The following is a 23085-nucleotide window of genomic DNA, read 5'->3' as shown; positions in this document are numbered from 1 at the left end:
TCCAGGACAACAGAGAAACCCTGTCTTGAAAAGCCAAAACAAATAAATAAATAAGTAAATAAATAAATAGATATAACCTCTGGTCCTTACTGAATTCAAATTAACACACAGTTTATATAGTTGGAAAAAGAAAAGATTTTTGGATATATATTTTATTTGACAGTGTTTTAGAATATCATACAGTAAACAAGATTTCTGTAAAAGTTAATTTATCCATAGTGGTGCGTTTCATAAAAATAGTTGCTCACTTACAGTCTTTCTGTGACTATTAATACATGGAATTATATTTATAGAGATACAGCTGTACAGGGTAAATTCACAGCTAACACTACACAGAAGTATTATTGGAATGAGATTCAGATGATGTGCTGTCTTCACAGGTTACGGATTACAGCCGCATAAAGCAATCACTGCACGAGCAGTCGCTGTGAACTGTGCAAGTCAGAGTCTATGCAAGCGTAATCTCCGTGGTTCCTTCTGTAACATGGAAAATAAAGGGCAGAGGGTACAGTACCAGGACGTGCAGCTACACTACAGAAGTATTGTCCAAAACCAGATTCCATAAATTAATGGCAAACCACACTGGATTTCTAGTCCAGGGGAGAAAGACGAATTGAGATTAAACCCAAAGCATAAACCAGGGCATGTGTTTGTGCTTTTGTCTATGATGAATGTGTTTCACTTTGGAAATTGCTTTTACAAGCTGCAAGACCCTTCCTAGGAGGCTTTCGGCCACACCGGCTTGTCAAACAACGATCCCTATGTCTGATGGGAATTAAACTAGGTAGTGCTCAGGTTACAAAGAGGGAAAGACTCCCTTGGGGACAGCTTTTCCGTGTGACCAGGTGTGATGGGCCTGACCTCTCCTTTTACTTATTTGACTACAAGTGCGGAGGAGTGAGGAGTCTTATTTGCTTTGGAACTTGTGAAAGGGGCAAAATATGGGAAGGAATGAAGCTTCAATTACACAAAATATATTCATGACAAATTGTCTTTAGACAGCTTGCCTTTTAATATGTGCAGCTAATAAGTACCTATTGATAACTGATTGAGGCTAACGTTTTACGGTTTTACTACAGGGTCAGTCATTGACCTATGATGGTAACCGGGTAACGCAAAGGATCATCTATAGATTGTTAGTGTAATAAAAAACTTTATACAAGGCGAAAGCAAACCAAATGGGAACCAAAGGGACATCAAATAAGGAAAGATAAACAGAAAGGATGCCAAAGGACTCATGTTCTTTAATGAAAATAAATTAGTTATCATGTTTTTAATATTAGAGATTCATTCTAATTTGAGAAATATAGGACAAATACTTTGTCAAAGTGCAAATGAAGTAACGAAGAGGTTTTAAAATAAGACAATAAAATAGGTAAAATAGAACATTGCTAACAAAGCAGCTACCTATCTCTCTGCGCCTGGTATGACAGGAAAGCCTTTTCAGGAAGGAACTGCAGCGTTGCCCATCTCGATTAAACAGATTATGGTCTTCTGATTATAAAACTCATATTTTAGAAGAAAACCAATTAAGATCTACGTGCTAACCTGCGAAATTCTGACTTACGGCAAACTGTTCCCTAGGATACAATTTTTAAAACCTTTTTCCCCTACCACTGAAAATGTACAGAAATGACTTGATCACAGAAATGGCAGTAAAAACGGCATCACACCAATGAATTCACTAGGTTTCTAACTCATCCTGCGGTAGGCAGGGAATGGTGCTAATACCGTTGGTGGATGCCGAGGGTGAGCCATGGAAACGTCATGGGCGAACAGTTCTAATGTTTCAAAGAAACCCTTTAACCCCTGTCTAGATTTGTCAAGAACGATTTATTTACAACACTTTAGATCAATTAAAAGATATAATCTTGTCTCAGTTTCCGCTTGCTCCGTGCAGTTTGATTTTTTTTAAGGCGATATTCCAGTTTGTGATTGCTCTGAACTTGTCCAGTTTCTTGATATAAAGTTTGGATGACATCCGAAACCTTCATGCAGTGGGGGAAACTTTTTTTCTTTCTCTTTTTAAACTAAAGCTACACTGCACTGTCTCTCTGTGATGTTTGCGTGATTTTGGTTCTTCCATAGCTGCCAAAGCTCCCACCATGGAACCGGGGGCTTTAGGATCAGTTTAGGTCTGCGAGCACACCTTGCCGCGCCGCCCACGCGCGTCGCACACCGATGCTCCCAGGCCTCGGCGCCTCGTGTGGATCTATGCGTGTGACAGTGAAAATAAATTAAAACGCCGTGAGACGGAACCCGGGAAGAACGGCCTGCGTGGAGGCGGCTGGGCCCCCTCATCTGCCCGCGGCCGAGGCGCCGGGCTGCAGGGCGCCCGGCAGCTTGTCGGAGCCCGGCACCTTCCAGGGCCCCGGCGCCACCGCCGCCTTGCGCGCCGGGCCGCCTGCCGTGGGCCGCGGCGCGGGTCGGGACCCGCAGCGCACGCCCACCTTGGCCTCGGCCTCCCGCGCGCCCGCAGCCCCGGGGCCCTCGCGCCGGCTCCGCAGCGCCTCCTTCCCGTCGGCCGCCTCCGAGGCGGGCCTGCCGGCCTCGGGCCTCCCCTGGCCGCCGGGCACCTCCTCCGGCCTCGGCCGCGCGCTGCTGTGCTGCGGGCTCGCCGAGCGCTCCCTCTGCTCCCCCAGGCGCTGCTTCTTCTGGCCGCCGGCCGAAAGCTCCTTTGGTTTCCTAACGTCGTGTTCCCTTTGGATATCCCAAGTTGGGTCTGGGCCTATCTGGTGGGAAGGGTCGGAGGGTGGGGCTGGATGTGATGGAGAGAATGGAGAGAGGATGTCTTCGAGGGAGACGCCTACTTCCGGCAGGCCTGGGGCGGCGGCAGCGGCAGCACTCCAGGCGTGGGGTTCGTCTGCGGACACCAAGCACAGCGTTAGGGCGCGCCACGTCCCCGGGCTCAGCCACCCCCTCGCCAGAGCCGTGGGCTGGCAGCCTGGCGGCTGCTCTCCAGGGCCCCGCCAACACCCCCCACTGCCAAGAGGGCAGCCAGCCGCGCCCAGGGACGCCGTTCCCCACCCGACCCTGGGCCTCCTTTATGTCCAAGAGTTCAAGGCACAGCTCGGGCCTGATCCCTTTGCCTCAGCCTGGTCTAACTTGTGGTGTCAAGCCTAGCATGGACCCTGACCTGACAATACTAAACGAATGACTCTCAGCCTTCACGGTGGTTATGATACTACACTGCCCAGCGGCCCTGGCCAGCAGCAGCGAAGGGACCAGGTGCTCCCTTTTGTTTTTAGCAGCACCCCGGGATTCTGAGGAAGATGGGTAAGAGCCAGGATTTAAGACACAATTCTGAGCCCTCTTCAAAGGAGTCGGAGAGTGATTTTTCTCAACCATTAGGTGTCGCTCAAAGCACAATTCTCAGCAACTGCCTGATAATTTTGGGATTTGGATTGATTCATCTGAAAATTATCATTGCTCTCTTGCCTTAAAAAGAAAATCATTGTTTTTGATTTTTCTTTTTTCTTTTTGGTAGTTTTAACAGGGATGGCTCCTAGACTAAGATAAACTAAGATGCTGAAGCTAGCTAAGAAAGCCTAGCTTCAACATCCATTGAGGATGTACTCCGTTTACTTCCAAAAAGGATTGAACAACTTACAACATATGTATGTGTTCTAAGAAATGACTTAAAACAAATCGCTGGCCAGAAGTCAAGTAGGGAACAGATGTGTGAGAAATCAAAGATGAGTTAGTTACCACCACGAACAATAACATTCCCCTTGAATTTCTTTACCCTAAGGCAAAAATAAAGCAGGGAAATCTAATACAGGAACCCTTGATATTTGTGAGGAATATGTCTCATGACCTTTGAAAACCCTCAGGTTTTGTAATATCGTTCTAGAATGTAATTTTCTCTAAGGAATTGGTGTATGAGCGGGAGTGAGAGAGAAACCACATTCATATTGAATTCTGGGTAGCTGGTGATCTTTCTCCACTAGTAGCTAAGGGAGCCTCCTCCCCACGCCCCCCCCCCCCATCAGCCTTAGGATGTGATTCCATTCTGACCTCTGTAACCGGTCAGAGGTCATCAAGGATTCTTGTGTGTATCCAGTCCACACATACCACGAGTCTGCTTTGTTATAAAAGTTGAGAATTTTTATATAGCACTTCTAATAGTGACTTAGATGAGGAGAAAAAGAGAATAATGGAGCTGATATTTTCCCCAACAATCTGGCCACCTTTAAAATACCAAGTTAGCTGTAAAAAGTTTCTCCTTTGATGTGAAATCTGAACAGGTTATTCTGGGCACAGTGTTATCTTCCTTCTCTCCACAAACTGGTATCTGTGAATAGTTTCACATCATAAACCAAGAATCCTTGGTTGCTTTAGGAATAATATGGAATTAGTGGCTGTGTTCAGTGCAAATGGCAATATGTCCTACTGTGGGCTAGTGTTAAAAATCAAAGTTCAGTAGAAAGTGGCACCTTGCCAATATAGGAAAATGTTGCCTTGAGCAGTTAAACACACCATTCAAAAGACCTGGGGTAGTTTGTGCAATAGCCATTCTGACCGGGACCATGGCAATGATGTTTCATGTTAACAGCTCTTCCCTGCATTACATCACATGTGGTAGAGGCAATTAGCTGGCCTTAAATTACTTCTGAGACACAGGGAGAAGGTTGACATTATTTATACCATTTCCTAAAGAAGGAGTTGAAGCAGAGAGGAGGTTAAGTAGCTTGACCAAAATTACAGAATGCCACCCAAGAGTAACATTTGGGGTTTCTTTACCCCTTTTACTGACTGAGAAAATTGTCCCACCCAGCTGCCATGCAGATAAGGCAAAGCTTGTGAGGCAAACCCACTGTGGAGGAACCGGCCTGTCACCCACCAGAGTACTTAGCAGTTGTCCTCCAAATCTCATCAACCGCATGTGTGGGACTCAACAGGAGAGCTCTCTTCAGACCGTGAAAAAGTTAATTCACACATGGAAGCAGCTGTCATTAGTCGGCCTTATTCAGTTTCCTTCTATTCTTTCCTATCTCCAATAACTCTCCCTGTGATAAGCTAAAGATGGGTTTATTTACAAATCTTAGTATAAAAAGATTTTTCAAGAGATTTTTAATAAGTGATTAAAACTGAAGGAGAAACTAAGAGTTTTTGTGCTCTAAGCTACTTCCTATAAAGAAAATTAATCAGAAATTAAAATTAACTGTGTATAAAGTAAAATATTTCAGAGGTAGGAATCTATATATGTGCATATTTTTAATTTCTGAGTAAAGGAGCTCTATAGTTCTGGGCTGGACATGCAGTACCCACGCAGGCATGAGCTTTTGGAACTCCATAGGCACCTCAATGGACAACACTTTTGTATGCCTTGACCTGTCACCTACAGCACCAAGGTGAGATGAGTTAGGGACAGGAAGACCCCTTCTCTAATCTTTCAAACTTTAAAGTTCATGACATCATGGTGTACAATGAAAGAATTATTCAGATTTAGTAATTTGATTCGTAATTCCATGGCCTGATTTGTTTAGACCATGTTTTTTGTTTTTGTTTTCCTTTTTCTTTTTTTTTCCCCCTCCTTCTTTCTTTATTTCTTGTACCTGGGAACAGGCTAAGATATGTGATTGTGGACCTGGCACAAGCTGGGTATGTGATGATGTGCCCTGTACAGGCTAGGGTACATGATCATGCACATTTATGAAGTGGTTGAGGAACATGTTTCCACTGCATCTTCTCTGTGATGTTCCAACAGGATATGTAACAGGGGTGCATCCTACAAAGTTGAAACCAGCCACAACAGGCCTTCTGGGATTTCTGCAGCTGCTCTGTCCAAACACTGTCCCAGCTACACTGGCTAGAACCAAATTTGCTTCATTAGTGTTTGCTCTCCGACCACACCCAACTCAGTGATACTTTTGCATCAAATCCAGAGGATACCTCTGTGTATTCACCTTCATATACCACATTCTCACACAGAAAGTATTTCCATAGACAAACTGGACCCATAGCTTCATGACATCCCAGTCTCCTGCTCCTCACTCTACCCCTTTTCTGTGACCTTATTGGGGTGTTAGTCTTCGGTAGTTCCCCCCACCATAGTCTCTCCTGGACATGCTCTCCCATCTGTAAAGCTTGTATGCAGTTTCCAGTGTTCCTGTTGAGCGCTCTCCTACCCGATGATTCTATGCTGGTTTATCCATCTGCCTTCTTGATATCTCTCCTTGAAAAATGTTTTGCCATCTTCAATACCTCAACTAGAAAACCAGAACCTCCCCTCCCAAGCTGTGATCCATTCCTCCCCATTGTCTCTCCATGGTAGATGGTGCTGTAATTGCACAGTATCATTGGATCCCTTTCCTTCTCTTATCTCACAAATTCAATGCATCTGTTTTATTAGTCTTGCCTTCAAATACAAGTGGGCTGTAGCAACTGTACCTTCTCTTTTACCACTGTAACTCAAGATACGGGGCAGTCCCTCGAAGGATGCAGCTAATAAAGGATGATCAAGATGATCACATTAAGAGGCCACAAGAGCCGGGCGGTGGTGGTGCATGCCTTTGATCCCAGCACTCGGGAGGCAGAGCCAGGCAGATCTCTGTGAGTTCGAGGCCAGCCTGGTTTCCAAATCAAGTTCCAGGAAAGGTGCAAAGCTACACAGAAAAACCCTGTCTTGAAAAACCAAAAAAAAAAAGGCCACAAGTGGACATATTCCTTTGGTGAGAATATAGAAATTCTCAATTTCAAAAATCACTGTCAGCACTGTTCAGAGAAGTGTAGTAGATGGTGAACCAGCACCAACCACCACCTGTCTGTGCAAGGAATTGATTTGGCATGAGGAAGCCAGTTTGGTTTCAGGCACTGAGCAGGGGACATTGTTTTAGACAGAGGAGCTGCAGAAATCCATGTCACCTGAGCCATTGCCATAAGCCACTCTTCTTTGTTTCCATGCTTGAGCAACTCCAGTGACTTTCCACATAACATATGTGACAGTATCTTTGATAAACAAGTTGGATCATGTCAGTTCTTACTTAAATTCTCAGTAGATTTTCACTGCTCTTAGATTACAACCCACATGATTAGCAGAGTCTACAAAAGCCTGCAGAATCTGGGTCCTGACATTTTCAACAGCTTCATCTCCATTCACCCCTGCCCCCAATTGCTCTCTGCTTAGTAGCTCATTTGGGGATGCTCTTGTCAACCTCCCTGCCTGCTGCAGAAGGCTCTCCTCCTAGCTGCTCACACTGGAGGGTTCTCCTCTACCCTTCATGACTCTTGACTGTTATTCCAGAGAGCTCCAATATATAGCAAACATGACTCTTCAAACAGCATCTGGTTTTATATTCTCATAGTACTTACATAGGTTTACTGTTTACTGGATGACATCAGTCTCAAATACTAGTTGTACATATCATGAAGATGATGACCACACTGGTCTTGTTCATCACGGTGGGCTTAACACAAAAAACTTGTGATTTTTGTGCTTGACACAAAATATGAGTGCTTGATGAATATTTGATAAGGGAATGAAAAATCTGCTCCACAAATAGAAAGAGAAGGTCTGAAACCAAATTGTACTAGAAAAAATGCTTCAGGGCAAAAGAGTCACATTTAAAGTATAATCTGTCTAGAGTGAGTTTGTTCTGTTTTGAGAGGGAAGATGGCAATGTCAGAGAGAAAATAGGTCTGGTGGAAGGGTGATGGAGGAGGGAAGCGAGCAACAGAGAGCATGCTGGGAACAGTTCTTCACTTTCCTGCTGGCTGATTATGGAGAGGGGAAGGCAGAAGCTCTGGTTCCAAGGGCAGTTATTTCCCTTGAAACTTTACAGATGTCCTTTCCTCCTTAATCTCATCAACTGCTTGACAGGTTTTGTCCCTGCACCATTGACTATTGTACTTTGGAATGTTCTGAAGAGCCCACAGATAAAATAGATCCAAATGTCTTAAACTACATTGTGAGAGAAACAGGTCCCCATCTTAAGTTAGGATCACATTTCTTACCCTTCCTATTTTCATTTTTATCAAGTTCTCATCTCTTCTAGAACACAAACCTGTAGCTAAAGCTTTCCTGGTTCTGTTCAGCTCCTGCAGCCCTGTGGCCGGCTGCTTGGATCCAAGTAAACACAGAGAGACTTATATTACTTACTTACTGTGTGGCCGTGGCAGGCTTCTTGCTATATGTTCTTATATCTTAAATTAACCCATTTCTATTAATCTATAAGTTGCCACGTGGCTTGTGGCTTACCAGTACTTTTATATCTCGCTTCCTCTGTGCCTGGCTGGCAACTCCTGACTCAGCCTTCCTGTTCCCATAATTCTCTTCTCTGTCTCACCTATACTTCCTGCCTGGCTACTGGCCAATCAGCATTTTATTTATCAACCAATCAGAGCAACACATTCACAGCACATAGAACATATCCACAGCACAAACCAATTGATGCTTAAGTATACATTTTATATATAACACAGATTATGTACACATGGTTATTTTTGAGTTAAAAATATATGGTCTCTTAAATTATATTGTAGGAGCTCAGCAATATTAACAAATTAAATTTCACTTTATATGCTGACATTTAAAAAAAAATCTCCTTGGGCTGGTGAGATGGCTGGCAGGGAAAAGTGTTTGCTGTGTATACCTGGAGACCTGAGTTCATGCTTGGAGATGGTGTAAAGGTGGAAGACGAGAACCAACTCCACAATGCTATCTTGTGATCTCCACAGGAATGCTTGCACGCACACACTAAAACCCTCTTGTAAACCTCTTATATACATCAACATCTTGTTTAATGAATTATCACCAAAGCTATAGTAACCAAGGATCTGGCCTGCTAGGAAGACACTGCTTGTTGTAGCAAACAATATCTGTTTTCCCAGATGCCTCTTACCTTCAGTAAAAAATCTGTACAGTTGAACGCACAATTCAGATAAAGGAAGGATGCTGGAGATATATCTCAGTGGCAGAGTTTTGACTACAAGTCAAAGAAGAGTTGATGGTAACCTTTGCTGAGGACTAAGGTGGGGGACTCACAAAAGGGGCCCAGAGATTATGGTGGGAGAAAGAGAACCTGTCATCTGTTCCTGCTTCACGTGGGTTCCTTCTAAATTCCTGGGTTCCTACATTGCTCTTTGGTACCCAGCTCAGACCCAGGCCATGCCTTTTAGCTCAGGATGCTCAGGAGGATAATAGTAACATCACTACTGCTTGTTACTACTACTAACATCAGTAAGAACACTGGTTTTGGCACACTGGCTGAGGTGCCAGACACCTTGAACTGAACTCACTGCATACACACAAACGGACACATTCCACAGAGAGGGAAACTGATAAATGGAGGTCCAGTGACTTGTTGAAGGCTGCACAGCCCATAGGTAATGGAGAAGGGTGCTGAATGGCTTCCTGACCATTAAACACTGCTGCTCGATGCCTGTGCTATCTCTGGTTCTTATTGAGAAATGGGGACTCGTCTGTTCTTCTGGAGCAATGAACAGAGACTCCATCTGAAGTGGCTGTCAGCAGCAGATCTATTGCTTTCCTAATGGGGACTCTGAAATGTCATTTATCTGAACACTGGACTCAGACAGTCATTAGGGTTAGAGCACTGAGCTGTGAAAATGCTGGAAATATGGGCAGTATTCAACAGACAATAAACTTAGATCTTTTGGAGGTAGGGATGATAATGCTACATATTTAAAAATACTCTTACAGCCACTCCTTGGGCTAGGATTGAGTTGCAAACACTCATGTTTGATATTAGAAACACTGATTTTGAGGCAAAAATTCTTTTACTTCTAACTGGCTAAAGTTGTCCTGCAAAGTGATGCATGGATTTGGAACTACTTCTTGATATACACTACAGGTGGCTAGGGTTAAAGAATACAGATGTGGCTGTACCAGAATCCATTTGCTTCTAATTTAGAATATTAGAGAAAATAGAAATATAATTAAGGTCAGCAATACAAAGCTGTTTGGTTTAAAAAAAAAAAAGCTTTGCAAGGATGGTGTTCAAACCATATAGGTTCATTTGGATCCGTTCAACCATTAGTTTTTGTAACAAAATATAAATAGAAAATATGTATGTTAATATTTTCTGAACAAATTAATTATTCTGTTGTATTTCTACTCTTTCTAAAGCACTGTTTCCAGTTGGGAGCTATTGTTACGGCCTTCACTACTGGGGTGTCCACTGGGTGTTATAACATTGTAACTTCACTACTGGGGTGTCCACTGTGTGTTATAACACTGTAACTTCACTATGGGGGTGTCCACTGTGTGTTATAACATTGTAACTTCACTATGGGGGTGTCCACTGTGTGTTATTACCCTGTAACTTCACTATTGGGGTATCCACTGTGTGTTATAACATTGTAAATTCACTACTAGGGTGTCCACTGTGTGTTATAACACTGTAACTTCACTATGGGGGATGTCCACTGTGTGTTATAACATTGTAACTTCACTATGGGGGGTGTCCACTGTGTGTTATAACACTGTAACTTCACTATGGGGGATGTCCACTGTGTGTTATAACATTGTAACTTCACTATGGGGGGTGTCCACTGTGTGTTATAACATTGTAACTTCACTACTGGGGTGTCCACTGTGTGTTATAACATTGTAATTTCACTATGGGGGGGTGTCCACTGGGTGTTATAACACTGTAACTTCACTATGGGGGGTGTCCCCTGTGTTATAACATTGTAACTTCACTATGGGGGGTTGTCACTGGGTATTATAACATTGTAACTTTTAAGTGGCTGTGCTTGGGTATTGAAGCTTCATGTTTACACCCATATTAAAAGTGAATCAAGGCAGCCGGGCGGTGGTGGCGCACGCCTTTAATCCCAGCACTCGGGAGGCAGAGCCAGGTGGATCTCTGTGAGTTCGAGGCCAGCCTGGGCTACCAAGTGAGTTCCAGGAAAGGCGCAAAGCTACACAGAGAAACCCTGTCTCGAAAAACCAAAAAAAAAAAAAAAAAAAAAAAAAAAAGTGAATCAAGGCACCCCTTGAGTTCCTCCAGAGCAGAAAGGCAGTCCTCAGGGTGGGTCAGGGTATCTAAGGATGGAACTGCTAGCCAGTGAATGCTTCATAGGAGCTGGTGCTTGGCTGTGCGTATCACATATGTCAGCTTGAAATTCCCACAGCAGTTCTGAGAACTATGGCGCTGTTATCCCTCCCCCACTGGTTAGAGAACTAGAGCTTAAATCAAGAAATTGGCCAGAACCACTAAGCTCATAAGTGAGAATGGGGCAAATGACTCTATAATCCAGAGCCTATGGCCAAACCTTGACTCTATTCTCATCTTTCTAAACAGTAAATGCAGTCCAGAAAGAGATAATGTCTTCCAATGCTACTTAAAATGCAAAAACAAACCAACCAACCAACCTACCACCACCACCAACAACAACAACAAAATCCTAATCACCCGGTGGAGTGGCTTATGCCTGGAATTACAGCACTTGGGAGGCTGAGGCAGAAGGATGGCAGCCAGTTTGAAGCCAGTTTTGTGCCAGCCTACAGTATGAAGAAAGACTCTGACTTTAAAAAAAAATCTCTGAAAGTCAGGGGACACTTGATTACTAGAACATCCCCTAAGCATTAGCTGGACTGGGCTCCAGAGAAGGAAGGTGAAGCATGGCAGAATTTTGCTGGAGCTGGGAATTGGTCAGAAAAGTGGCCACAGGGCAGGGAAGGTAGACAGGAGTTAACTCAGCAACTTGTGGAGAGTGTGAACTGGGAAGCCTTGCTTCTGGCTCCAGTTCTGTCTCATGGTGTGAACTCAGCAAGCCACATAACCATCCTCAGCCTCTGTTTCTCCCGGCAACATGGAGTAAAACCTATTTTACTTCCCTCCCAGACTGTGAAGATCAAATGAAGTGAGCTCTATGGAATGTGATGCTCACACATACATGTACTAGCTATCAAACTGATAGCTCAGACCTAGGTTTTTAAAGTGAGGAAAAGGTGCCAATTGCCAATTGGCCCATTACCAGGATGGTATATGGGTAGCAGATAAGCACATGAAAAGGTGGTCAATGCCATTAGTAGACGGTGACAGAACTTTAAGGAGAAGCAGTTGGGTCCCTACATTGCGGTTGGAACTAAGCAACAGTGACTGACTGAAATCATGGCTGCTGACCTTCCCTGCATTGTGACTGGAAATGAATAGCTACTTGAGAAAATAGTCTGGCAGTTTCCTAAAAAGTTAAACATTTGTTTATCATCCAATTGATTTGTCTCAGTATGATAAAAACTTATATTCACATAAAAACCTTTGTGTGGATTTTTATTGTGACTTATATTTTTATGGTGAATTTTACCAGCAATGAAACAGCCCAGCTGTCCATCAACTGGTAAATGGATGAGCACAGTGGGATATTATTCAGCTATGAAATGAAGCAAAGTAGCCATACACCCCAAAACACAAGTGGATCTCAGATGCATTATGTTAAATGAAAAAAGAACACCTGATTCAGAAGGTGATCGAGTATATAACGGACATTTATTGAATATTCTCAAACAGGCAAGCTCAGTGGAGGTTCCCTGGAGCTGTGTGTGGGAGGAGCTTGACTCTGGTGGACATGGGACCGGGGTGATGTTAGAGGCTGTGGGACTGTTCTGCATTTGGTTCATGACAGTGATAATATAATAGTTATTTTGTTGCTTTAAAGTTATTACTAATTGTTACGTCTTTGACTGTTTCATTCATGTCCACAATGCATAATGGTTACTGTTTCCTCCCCACCCTTTCATCTGTCTCTCACCTCCGTCAACCCCTCCTCCCGTCCCTTCCCACCCTCATTTATGATGTTTGGTTTTGTTTGATGACCCACTTAATTTAAACAGGAGAATCTGCGTGATCACTGGCTGGGGACTAGCCATTAAAGTCCAGTGGGGTCACTGGTGGGTACACGTATGAAGTCAATGACTTCTTCTTTCCCTGAATCTATTAGTAGGAAATATTTCAGCAGTGAAGTAGGGCTCCCTAGTCCTCCCCCATCTCAGCCTGACACCATTGATGGGTCCACTCTTTGCAGACTTGGTACAGTCAGCCATGGTAGTTGAGAGTTCACAATTACAATGACTGTTTATTGCTTACTATTGTTTTTGATACAAGTCTCAGATAACTCAGTCCATCCTTGAACTTGCTACGTAACTGAGAATGACATTGAGCTCTTGATCCTTTTGCCTCTGCCTCCTAAGTGCTGGGATTACACATGTGATAATATAATTTTATGTAGTTTTGAAAAATACCTCACAGATGTACATGAAAAGAGCCAGTTTTACTGTATGGAATTACATCTCAGTTTTTAAAAATGAGAAAAACAATAGTGTGAAAACCTTTTTGAAGGCAGGTGAAGGACTCAGATGTCACCTTTGCTAATGTTTCTCCCACTATTTTGCTTAGTAACTTCCTTCCGTGTCGTTTACCACAGACCAAAATAAGTTTCAGCCCATTGAAATTGATGATAAATTCTGAGTTTGTGGAGTTAGAAGATTCTGAATTAAAGAGGTTTTACTTCAATCTTTAGAAGGTACTTTTAATCTCAAAGCCTTTCAAGTACCATGTTCTTCATCACAGAAATATTGCCCTGTCTGAAGTGGCAGAGAACTAAAAATTATCAATCACAGGTGCCTTTTTGTTTGGGTACAAGAACTGATGGTAACCAATCATAGCTACATCTTGCCAGAGATGGAAGCAGAGTGAGTTACTCACAGGATAGATGCCCAACTCTAGCTAAACTTACACCCACCTCCAGAGGTCCTCAAATAATCTTCCTTAGGAGGCTTTTGGCTCCTCAGTGAATCGTTCATGGACAGAATTCAGGAGCAAGATTAGGTCACTTTTAGGGGCAATCCCACAGTGGGATGCAACAGGTGATTCTCTGTCGATTTGACCACAGAACGCAAAGAGGGTGCCCCTCTCTTAGATATTTTGGAGTGTTTAAAAGGGAAGAAAGGCAGCGGAAGCAAAGCCTTTTGTCTAGAGCCAGACTATGCAAGCTCAGTACCACATCTTAGCGAGACCTTCCTAAAACTTAGTCTATAGCTAGCTTTGTTATTTATTCTTTCTCCTTTTCTTCTTTTTGTTTATGCATGTTTTACCTGCATGTTTGTATAATGTGTGCATGTAGTGCCCAAGGAAGCCAGAGGAGGGCATCTGCTTCCCTGAAACTGGATTTTCAGGCAGATGTACACCTACCTCTACATAAGTGCTAGGAATGGAACCCCAGTTTTCGGGAAGAGCCCCAGTGGTCTTCCCGGTCGCACCGTTTCTTCAGCCCCACCAGCGTTATCTTTTTTAAAGCTTTTCTTTTCTTCCCTATCCCTTGACCCAGTTCCCAGCTTCTCTATTCACCTTACTTTTTAAATTAAACAAATTCAGCCTCTGCTTTTTATGTTACAGAGTTCTGTACACTGAAAATGGACTCTGCAAATGGTAGCCTTTCTATCTTCATGGACCTTTCCATGGTAGTACAAGAGACAGAAAATTAATATGCAAATAGGTACTGATAGAAAGTCTGATATGAACCTTCAGACACAACACAAAAGTGCACACACACACACACACACACACACACACACGCACATGCACACGCGCGCACACACACACACAATTTAAGAAGATATTAGAAGATGGAAAGAATTTCAAGGTCAAAAATTGCCAGAATTAAAGTCCCAATGATATTCTTCATTGATCTAGGAAAAAATCCTAACATTCTCAGGGAAGCATAGAAGGCACCCCGTGGCCAAAGCAATTCTGAGCTAAAAGAACAATGCTGAAGGAATAATACTTGATTTCAAATCATACTACAGAGCCACAGTAACAAAATAGTGTGATTTTGGTACAAAGATGGACATATAAACAAATGGAATAGAATAGAGGACCTAGAAATAAGCCCATAGAGAGCTACTTTATTTTTAACAAAGATGCCAAAAATACACATCATAGAAAAGACAGCATCTTCAACAAATGGATAGTTACTCCAGGAAAATGAAACTAGCGCCTCATCTTCACCTGCACGACTTCAAATGGATCAAAGACTTTATGACCCGAATCTCTGAAACTGCCAGAGGACTAAGTAGGGAAAGTACTTCAAGACATAGACGTCTGAAGGACTTGGTAAGGACTCCAGTTGGTATGGACCGGCAATGGACACAGCAGAGAAAACAGTCATCAGAGGGAAAACCAGCCAACTGATAAACAGTTGAACAGAGGGTTCTCAGGAAAAATACAAATTACCAGTAAGTACACAAAAAGATATTCTACATCCTTGGCCATCAGGAAAATGCTGATTCCATTTTACCCCAGTTAGTCTGGCTATCAACAAACAAACAAACAAACAAACAAACAAGACAAATGCTGGTGAGGATGTGCACACATGTGCATGGTGTGTGTGTGTGTGTGTGTGTGTGTGTGTGTGTGTGTGTGTGTAGTATGTAGGGGATAGAACCTTTATTTACTGTCTAGGGAATTGAAACTAGTGGAGACAACATATAAATCAGTATGGAGGCTTTTCTAAACAAATGGAATTATGATATGATCTAGCTATTCTACTCCTGGATTACCCAAAGGAATCTCAGTGCACACCACAGAGATACTGACACGTCCATATTTATTGCTGTACTCACAATAGCCAAGATGTAGGACCATTCTAGATGTTCATCATCACATGAATGGTTAGAGAAAATATGCTGTGTGTGCGTGTGTGTGTGTGTGTGTGTGTGTGTGTGTGTGTGTGTGTGAGAGAGAGAGAGAGAGAGAGAGAGAGAGAGAGAGAGAGAGAGAGAGAGAGAGGGAGAGGGAGGGAGGGAGGGAGGGAGAGGGAGAAGGAGAGAGAGATCCATAAAGTAGGATGAAATTATGTTATTTGTGGGGTCAAGGATGGAATTGGAAATCATGCTAAGCACAGTAAACTAGACTTAGAAAAACAAATGTTACATATTTTCTCTTATATGCAAAAATCTAGATAAAAAATGACATCAAAGTAGAAAAGTGACTATAGGGATAAAATGGTCTAAAGAAGGGAGAGTGGAACAGAAGATTGAGTAATGGTTCCCCCATTACTCAAGACAAATTGTGCATCTTTTCTCTTATGCAGAATCAATCAATCAATTTAGCTATCATCTCTCTAATCTGTCTGTCTAATCTATCTATCTTCCTATGCATTTTACAGAAAAGCAGAAGGGAGACTGTCTGGGAGGAGGAAGGGCACAGGGTGGGGGTCCAAGGGAGGACCGTGGATGGAAGCAAATGTGATCAAAATACAATGCTATCCATGTTTGGATTAAATATCACAATGAAAGGCACTGTGTTGTGCACTGCCTGGAAGCAAGTAGAGAGGCCAGTGTGGCTGCTGCATGCAGACTAGATTGTGGATGGAATCGAGTCTGGTCGGGACGTGGCTGTGGAGGCTCAGGCAGGACATGCAGTGCTTGGATTTGGTTGGTGAAAAGTGACCAGATCCAAGTATCTCTGTGAAACATACTCTGCAGATTTTGACGAGGCCCTGGGGAGGTGAGTAAGACACACTTGGTGCCTTCTAGGCCTCAGTGTCCTGTTTCAGAGTCTGGGGCTCCTCGGAGCAGGGATGGAGTGTGCAGAGTAGGTAGGGAGAACTGTAGGGATTCAAGGGAAGCTTGAGTGTGTTTGGAAGGACAGTAACAGCCTGTTAGACAGAGTAGGACAGAAGTGCCATCTGCAGTGCAGAGCTCACAGTGTGCTGTGAACGCACATGAAGCAACAACCACCAAGAGTCTTGGAAGGTGGGTGGGGAGTTAAGAACTTCACCCTAGACAGTGGAGAGTCAGGAGGCTTCTAAACAGGAGGATAAGGGCACATTTCTCCTCCTTATCTAAATGGGTGAGTCAATCCACTGATATTGACAAATAAATTATACTCCAGTTAAAACATATTAAATGTGTGTTATTTCTATTGGAGCATCATGCCATTTTAGATGCTTTTTGAACAACAAAGGGAGTTTCTTTTCGTTTTATTGGTATCAGCAGGCAGAAGTATGATCACTCTTCAGATGGAGAAATATGATTAATCTTGTAGTTAATTAAAATTGAATACCTACTCTGTTGAAAGTAATATATGGAGTCAGCTCTTAAGAACTGGGCATGGGTAAAGTGATGTCCTTGGTGTTATGGGGCTTACTGTAAGAGGCAGATGTGGCCAAGTGGTATTGAGTGAAGCATGCCACAAAAGGAAAGCTAAAAGAGAAAGCACTACAGAAGCATCTCATGCAGTGTAACTTCATTCTGGGGCTCCAGAGGGTCTCCCCTAGGAGATGGTCTGAAGTGAAGAGTAAGCTGGTTACAATTTTATCTTGCAGGAAAATAATCTCTCTCATCTTGATTAACTTTTCTTTCAAGTGGTTTCTTGCAAACAGCAGGCAAAGAGATACACCAACCATCTTTCTTTTTACACTAAAATCAAGCTTTTCGTTAACACTCCCAGTCGAGGTGTGACATGACAGGAGATGAAGCAGTGGTGGGGTCTCCTCTGTAGAGCATGGAACTGTGAGGTCCATTATTCAGGTGTTAGCAAAGCCCTGGAGACTTGAAGCCTGGCCATCAAGGACAAGTGTTGGATCACTGGCCTGAAAGACCACGCAGGACCACTGATGTAGAGGTTACCAGGCAGGGGCCATGGGGCATGCTGTACAGGTGAGAGGTGTGCCGGGCAGGGCAGGAAGCACGGGAGAGTTGTAGACATCTGGGAGTAAGGCAGGGGGCCCGAGACTCTCAGGATTTCAGCTCATATGGCAGTGGGCAGGAGCATCGTAACTACGATGGGGAATACAGGTTGGAGGATAAACAGGTTCACATGTATCTGGTGAGACCATTTAAGAATCATCTATTCTCTTTATCCCTTTAGATAAGCAATCATTATGCCAGCTGGGTAGAGGGGAAAAGGCAGTGAGTTTGCCTGACTTTAGAAAGAGGAGTTTTCTATCTTATATTGGCACATAGTGTGTGTATGTGCATGTGTATGTATGTGTAAGTAGTGTATTTTAATCAGTAGCACACCCTTGATCTTCATTGTTACCTCCTCAGAGAAGCATAAGCATCTCTTCCTACCTTTTATATAGTGGCTGTTTCCTGTTTTCTTTTTCCTCTGTGTTTCTGTTATGTTAACTGTAATGAAATCTTAAGTAAACATGTCTCCCTTTCCTAGAATACAGATTCGATCAGAAAGACACATCTTACCATTTAAAAATTAGTCAAAAGAAGAGTGGATATATATCTGAGGTAGGAGCTTCACGAGTTTAAGGCCAGTCTGGGTGACTCAGGATTTGAAGAGAGTGTTGGGGTGTAGCTCTGTGGTAGAGCACTTGCACAGCACACACGGTCTAACCTGGACCACAGAAACCAAAACCAAATGAATCAGCCAGAGACTGCTGTTCATGTTTCTGGAAAGCAGGACCACAGCCTGCTTTTAATTATTAACTCTTAATTATTATTAAGAGCCTGTATGTTTGAGAATATGTGTGTATTTCAAACACATATATGTATGTGTATATATACACATATAGTCGTGGTTGTGTATGTATCCATAACTACAAGATATCATTTGGTGTTAGAAACAGCAGGTTTAGCTAAACTTTATTATGGTACTGTATTATCAAATTTAAAAATGTAAAAATGTATTGTATAAGATTTGTAGGAAAAATTCTCTATGAATTTCTAAACTCTTGGTTCTCCGAGTATCACCTCCTGGGTGACATCTTTGGGGCACTTTCAGGAAATGCAGATTCTCAGCCTCCCCTCCTTCATGCCTCTGGCCTCCTGATTGAGAATCCGTGTTTGAGCACATTCCCCATGAGTTCACAAGACCATTAAAACTGAAGGCACTAGCTGTCTTCTGAACGACTTGGTAGTGGTCAGATTATCCTGTGAGCAGTAGGGGACAGCTGGACTGAAGCTGAGGAAAGAATGGAGAGTTGGGACCAGCGTGCTGCCTAGGGTCCTGAATGAGTGATGAGTCCGTGAAGACTGAGAAAGTTGCTGGGCAGAGGTGGTGCACACCTTTAATCCCAGCACTCGGGAGGCAGAGGCAGGCGGATCTCTGTGAGTTTGAGACAGCCTGACACAGAGTGAGTTCCAGGATAACCAGGGATATACAGAGAAACCTTGTCTGGAAAAACCAAACCAAACAAACAAAAAGACCACCACCAACAACAAAAAGTGAGAAAGTCTATGCTTCACCAGCCAATTTTTATTTCTAAGCTCCAAAGAAAGCATGTTTTTTTTTTATTTAGTGGGCTTCTTAACTCAGAATAACTCCTACTGTATTATCATCAGCACCAAGAAGACATTCAGAGCAGGATTGTGGAAACCATGCCTCCACAATCTCAGCTGTCACTGGTGAGGGAGGTACCCATGCTATGTGCTTTGTAAATTATACAGATGATTCTGACATTCCCTTATGAGATTAAAAGAAACTTATCTTAGTCAGTGAGCTATTGTTGTAACAAGCAACCCATTGCTGAGATTTTCCAGCTGGGCCAGACACTGCAGCTAGCATCTGGCTTCTCCTTTCTTTTGCTGACACTACCACAAGCAAGACTTAAAAATGATGTGAACCCTGGGCTGGAAACAGGGAGATTCCTGAAGCTCAGGTGATGAGCCTCAGGTTCAGTGAGAGATTGAAGGTGGAGGAGGCTGCGGAAATGGCTCAGAGCTTGAGAATGCTTGTCTTGCAGAGGACCCAGGATCGGTTCCCTGCACTCGTATCAGGTGGCTCACATCCACCTGTAACTCTAGTTCCAGGGTATCTGATGCCCTCTTCTGGTCTCCATGGACTCTGGCATGCATGCTGTGCACATAAGCTCACACATAAACACATCAGTAAATCTTAAAAAATAAAACAAAAGTGGAGAGGGGTTGAGGAAAGACCCCATTATTAACCTCTGCCTTGCACACACACACATGCCTTCTCCTAAACTTATGCATACATGCTCCATACCCATATCTCCACCCACACACAAAATAACTGACCAGAGTTACAGCAACCCTCACCCCAACCCCAACCTCAGATCCTAAATTGCACATGTTATTATTAATAAGAAAAATAAGTAGTTGGGTCTTTCAAGCATGACTCAATTAAATAACCATTTATCCAGCCACTAAAGTGCCAGTGTGGAGGGTCAGTGCAGGAGACAGAAGACACAGATGTCGGACTCTGCCTTCCGTGCTTTCACATAGCCATGACAAATGGCTTCCTAAGTTTGTGAAAGCCAGGAGTGCCCTCTCTTTAATTACACTACTGTGTTCTAGGTCAGCTGAAGGACCAGTCACAACAGAAGAATTCTGTTCTTTGTCAACTGGAAAATTAAACCTCCTTCTCTAGTTGTCCTTAGTCACTGACCCTCGGCAGCGTGGATAATCTTTCCTTTCCTCCAGCGGGCTGCTGTTATTCTGAGGACCTCCAGAGCAGAAAGGAAAAGCATTTTCAAGTGTGTCTTCTGTTGAATGTGCCTGGCACTTTGGTGCTAAACAGGCAATAAATCATAATAAATGGAAATAGTAGCCCATGGCATGATCTGATTGAGTCGTTTAAACAATCACTTTGTGTTGACAAAAGGTACGGTGATTATGCCAGAGGGACTCAAAGGTGCTGGAAACAAATGAACTAGAGGAATTGCTTGACAGATGTGAGTGGTTTCCAAGAGCAATAGCCTCTGTTCATCACTGCTCAGCCTGAGGCCTGCAGGACCCAGGGCATGGGTAACCAAGGCACTGTGGATTCCTCTGCCTCACCTCTGCATGTGCTCTACCCCACTGCTCCTCTGCCACCTCAAACTTGCCTTCCAAGTCTGTGGTTCTGAAGGATGAGCCGCCAAGTGACCTGCTGATACTGAGCTGTGCACTGAGAGATTAATCCTCACATTGGTGCACAGGGGTGTCAATCTGCGGGCAGCTTCCAGTCCCACCACGGTTCTAATGTAGATTCAACCAGGGAAGTCATTATCAGTAATAATAATGGGTGCAAATAGACCTCTTTGGCTAGAGCATTCTGGAGACATATTGTATCACTCCACTGCGGCTGGTGGATGGGGACTGTTTTTGTATATATTTTCCAAATGAACACAGTGGGGGGACATGTGACTTACTGCCGGGTCACGCTGGAAGTAAGCAGGACTTAAGCAGCCAAGTGACCCCTGGTGACTTCCAATCACACAACTGTCCTTCCCTTTGCCTGTGTTGGCCAGGTCACCTCACCAGGTTGTCTTGGTGGGCCTAGACTGGTAAGAGATCCCTAGCCTGGCTTATGCTTATATAAGAGATGCTAACTGGGGGAGGTGTTGGAGATCTTTTGCTAAGTTGTCTGTGCAGGGGTACTAGGTGACTTCCAAGGCCCAGGATAAGCTGTTGCTGCTCCTGTCCACACAAGGTGGACCACCAGCAGTTTGCAGAAGGCTCACTGCTCTCCCTTATGTCACAGATGGGTCCGTTGGCTACATGGATGACTGCTCTGGGTGTGTCGGAGTGGGAGGAGAGAAAGGTGACTCAGAATGCTTTTGTTTTAGTCCCAGAGACCATGTGTGCTTCTCATCTGGAGCCACATACTTTAAAGAGAGCTCTGATGGAAAGACAAACCGCACCAAGAATGCTGACTCAGAGACTTGCTGGACAAGGCAGCAGGGTGAAAGAGGCTGCTCCTGCCAGGCCTGTGGTCAGCTTGCCCATCCTGGCCCTTACCACACAGGACACTAGCACTTTGAGAGGCAGCTGGTGGGCTGAGATCAGAGCCTCCAGCCCCCACAGCTGCTGGTCCTTGGGTAGCTCCTTTAAATCATTTTCTTTAAGTAAGCTTTCCTGCCCTCCTCTAGCTTCTACTCAAAGAGCTACCTGGGGGTCAAAGCAGGGTCAGGCATGGAGGAAACAACATCCGTGAGACTCCCACAGGCCAGGGACTATAGGGCATTGGAGACCAGAGGAGAACAGAAGTCTAGTGAGACTGATCTTTTTCCTAGGGACATTTTCTTTCTCTCCTTTCTAAACGTGGCTCCACGTAGCCCAGGCTGGCCTCGTCCTTGCTATGCAGCCAAAGGTGATCCTGGAGTCCTGATCCTCCTGCCTCGACCTCCCAAGTGCTGGGGTTACAGGCATGCATCACCACACCCAGCTCAAGCACGAGCTCTTTTCAAAGGCCAAAAATGGTTCCATGTTTCAAGAACCTGTGAATATTGGAGACATGGGCTCCAAAGTTCTCCTTCTGACTTCAAACAGTATGATATGCTCTCTTGATTCTTTCCTCCTCTCTGAGAGGAAGGTTGACCCTGAAGAGTAAGCATCGGAAGGGCTCCACTTTAGTTCCTGGTGGTTGAGGAGTCCGCTCTTCAGCTCTACTCCCATGTTTGATGAATTATCCAGACAGGGTTTCTCTGTGCAGTTTTGGTTCCTGTCCTGGATCCCACTCTAGCCCAGGCTGGCCTCGAACTCACAGAGATCCACCTGCCTCTGCCTCCCGAGTGCTGGGATTAAAGGCGTGCGCCACCACCGCCCGGCACAATGTGATAGTTTCAAAGTACTAAACCGACATCTCTTTTCAGTCATTCAGACATGTCTTACTTTTAAGGCCCAGAGCCAAGGCAAGTTGGCTACTGCTCTGTGACAGTGTGCTTGAATTCTGCACATCTGATAGGAAGGCATGGGCCTACTGTAGTGTGCAGGGTTAAATGTTTGGACTATGAATCCACAGCTTCTGCTCCCTGATCATCTTCCCCAACAGGGCAAGTCCCCAAAACTTGCAGACCTTTCTTCTCCAAGCAAAGGGAAAGGCTGATAGTTGCTGTCCCTCTGAGTCCTTATGAGATGTGAATGAGCTCAGTAAATGAAGGCATCCTGTGGAGTGCCTGGCGCACATTCACGGAGCCAGTGCACAATTAAGTTGTTATTGGTGGCTGTCCAAAAAAGGGCCAGTTCCCTGGAGGCCCTCTAAAGGACTCACTTGGATTAAGTCTCATGGAATTATCCCACATGCGTCAGCTATGTACAGATGCAAAGTATGAAAACCGGCAATATCTGCTTTTGTACAATGGAGCTGGCTAACACCATTGCCAGAACCTGAGACTGGAGCTTCAGCAATACCTCAACAGAGACACCACGCTGGGACA

At 44.0% G+C, this 23085-nt stretch overlaps 1 protein-coding gene across 12 annotated transcripts in view; it reads right to left on the bottom strand.

Annotated features, from left to right (window-relative positions):
- Window positions 1-1224: 1224 nt before the first annotated feature.
- Magi2 (membrane associated guanylate kinase, WW and PDZ domain containing 2) overlaps window positions 1225-23085 on the bottom strand; it is a 1445964-nt gene continuing 1424103 nt past the window's right edge. For 8 of the 12 annotated variants that reach the window (XM_076566331.1, XM_076566328.1, XM_076566327.1 and 5 more), the window contains one exon: window positions 1225-2863. In XM_076566331.1, coding sequence (XP_076422446.1) covers window positions 2298-2863 — 566 coding nt within the window. In that variant the 3' untranslated portion in view covers window positions 1225-2297. The remainder of the gene's footprint in view (window positions 2864-23085) is intronic. The other 4 variants (XM_076566332.1, XM_042272916.2, XM_042272918.2 and 1 more) reach the window with 1 other exon arrangement.

Source organism: Peromyscus maniculatus, chromosome 3 (genome assembly GCF_049852395.1).
Source record: "Peromyscus maniculatus bairdii isolate BWxNUB_F1_BW_parent chromosome 3, HU_Pman_BW_mat_3.1, whole genome shotgun sequence".
Classification (NCBI taxonomy): Eukaryota; Metazoa; Chordata; class Mammalia; order Rodentia; family Cricetidae; genus Peromyscus; species Peromyscus maniculatus.
Note: the sequence above shows the minus strand (reverse complement) of the source record. Positions and strands in the feature narration are given on the sequence as shown.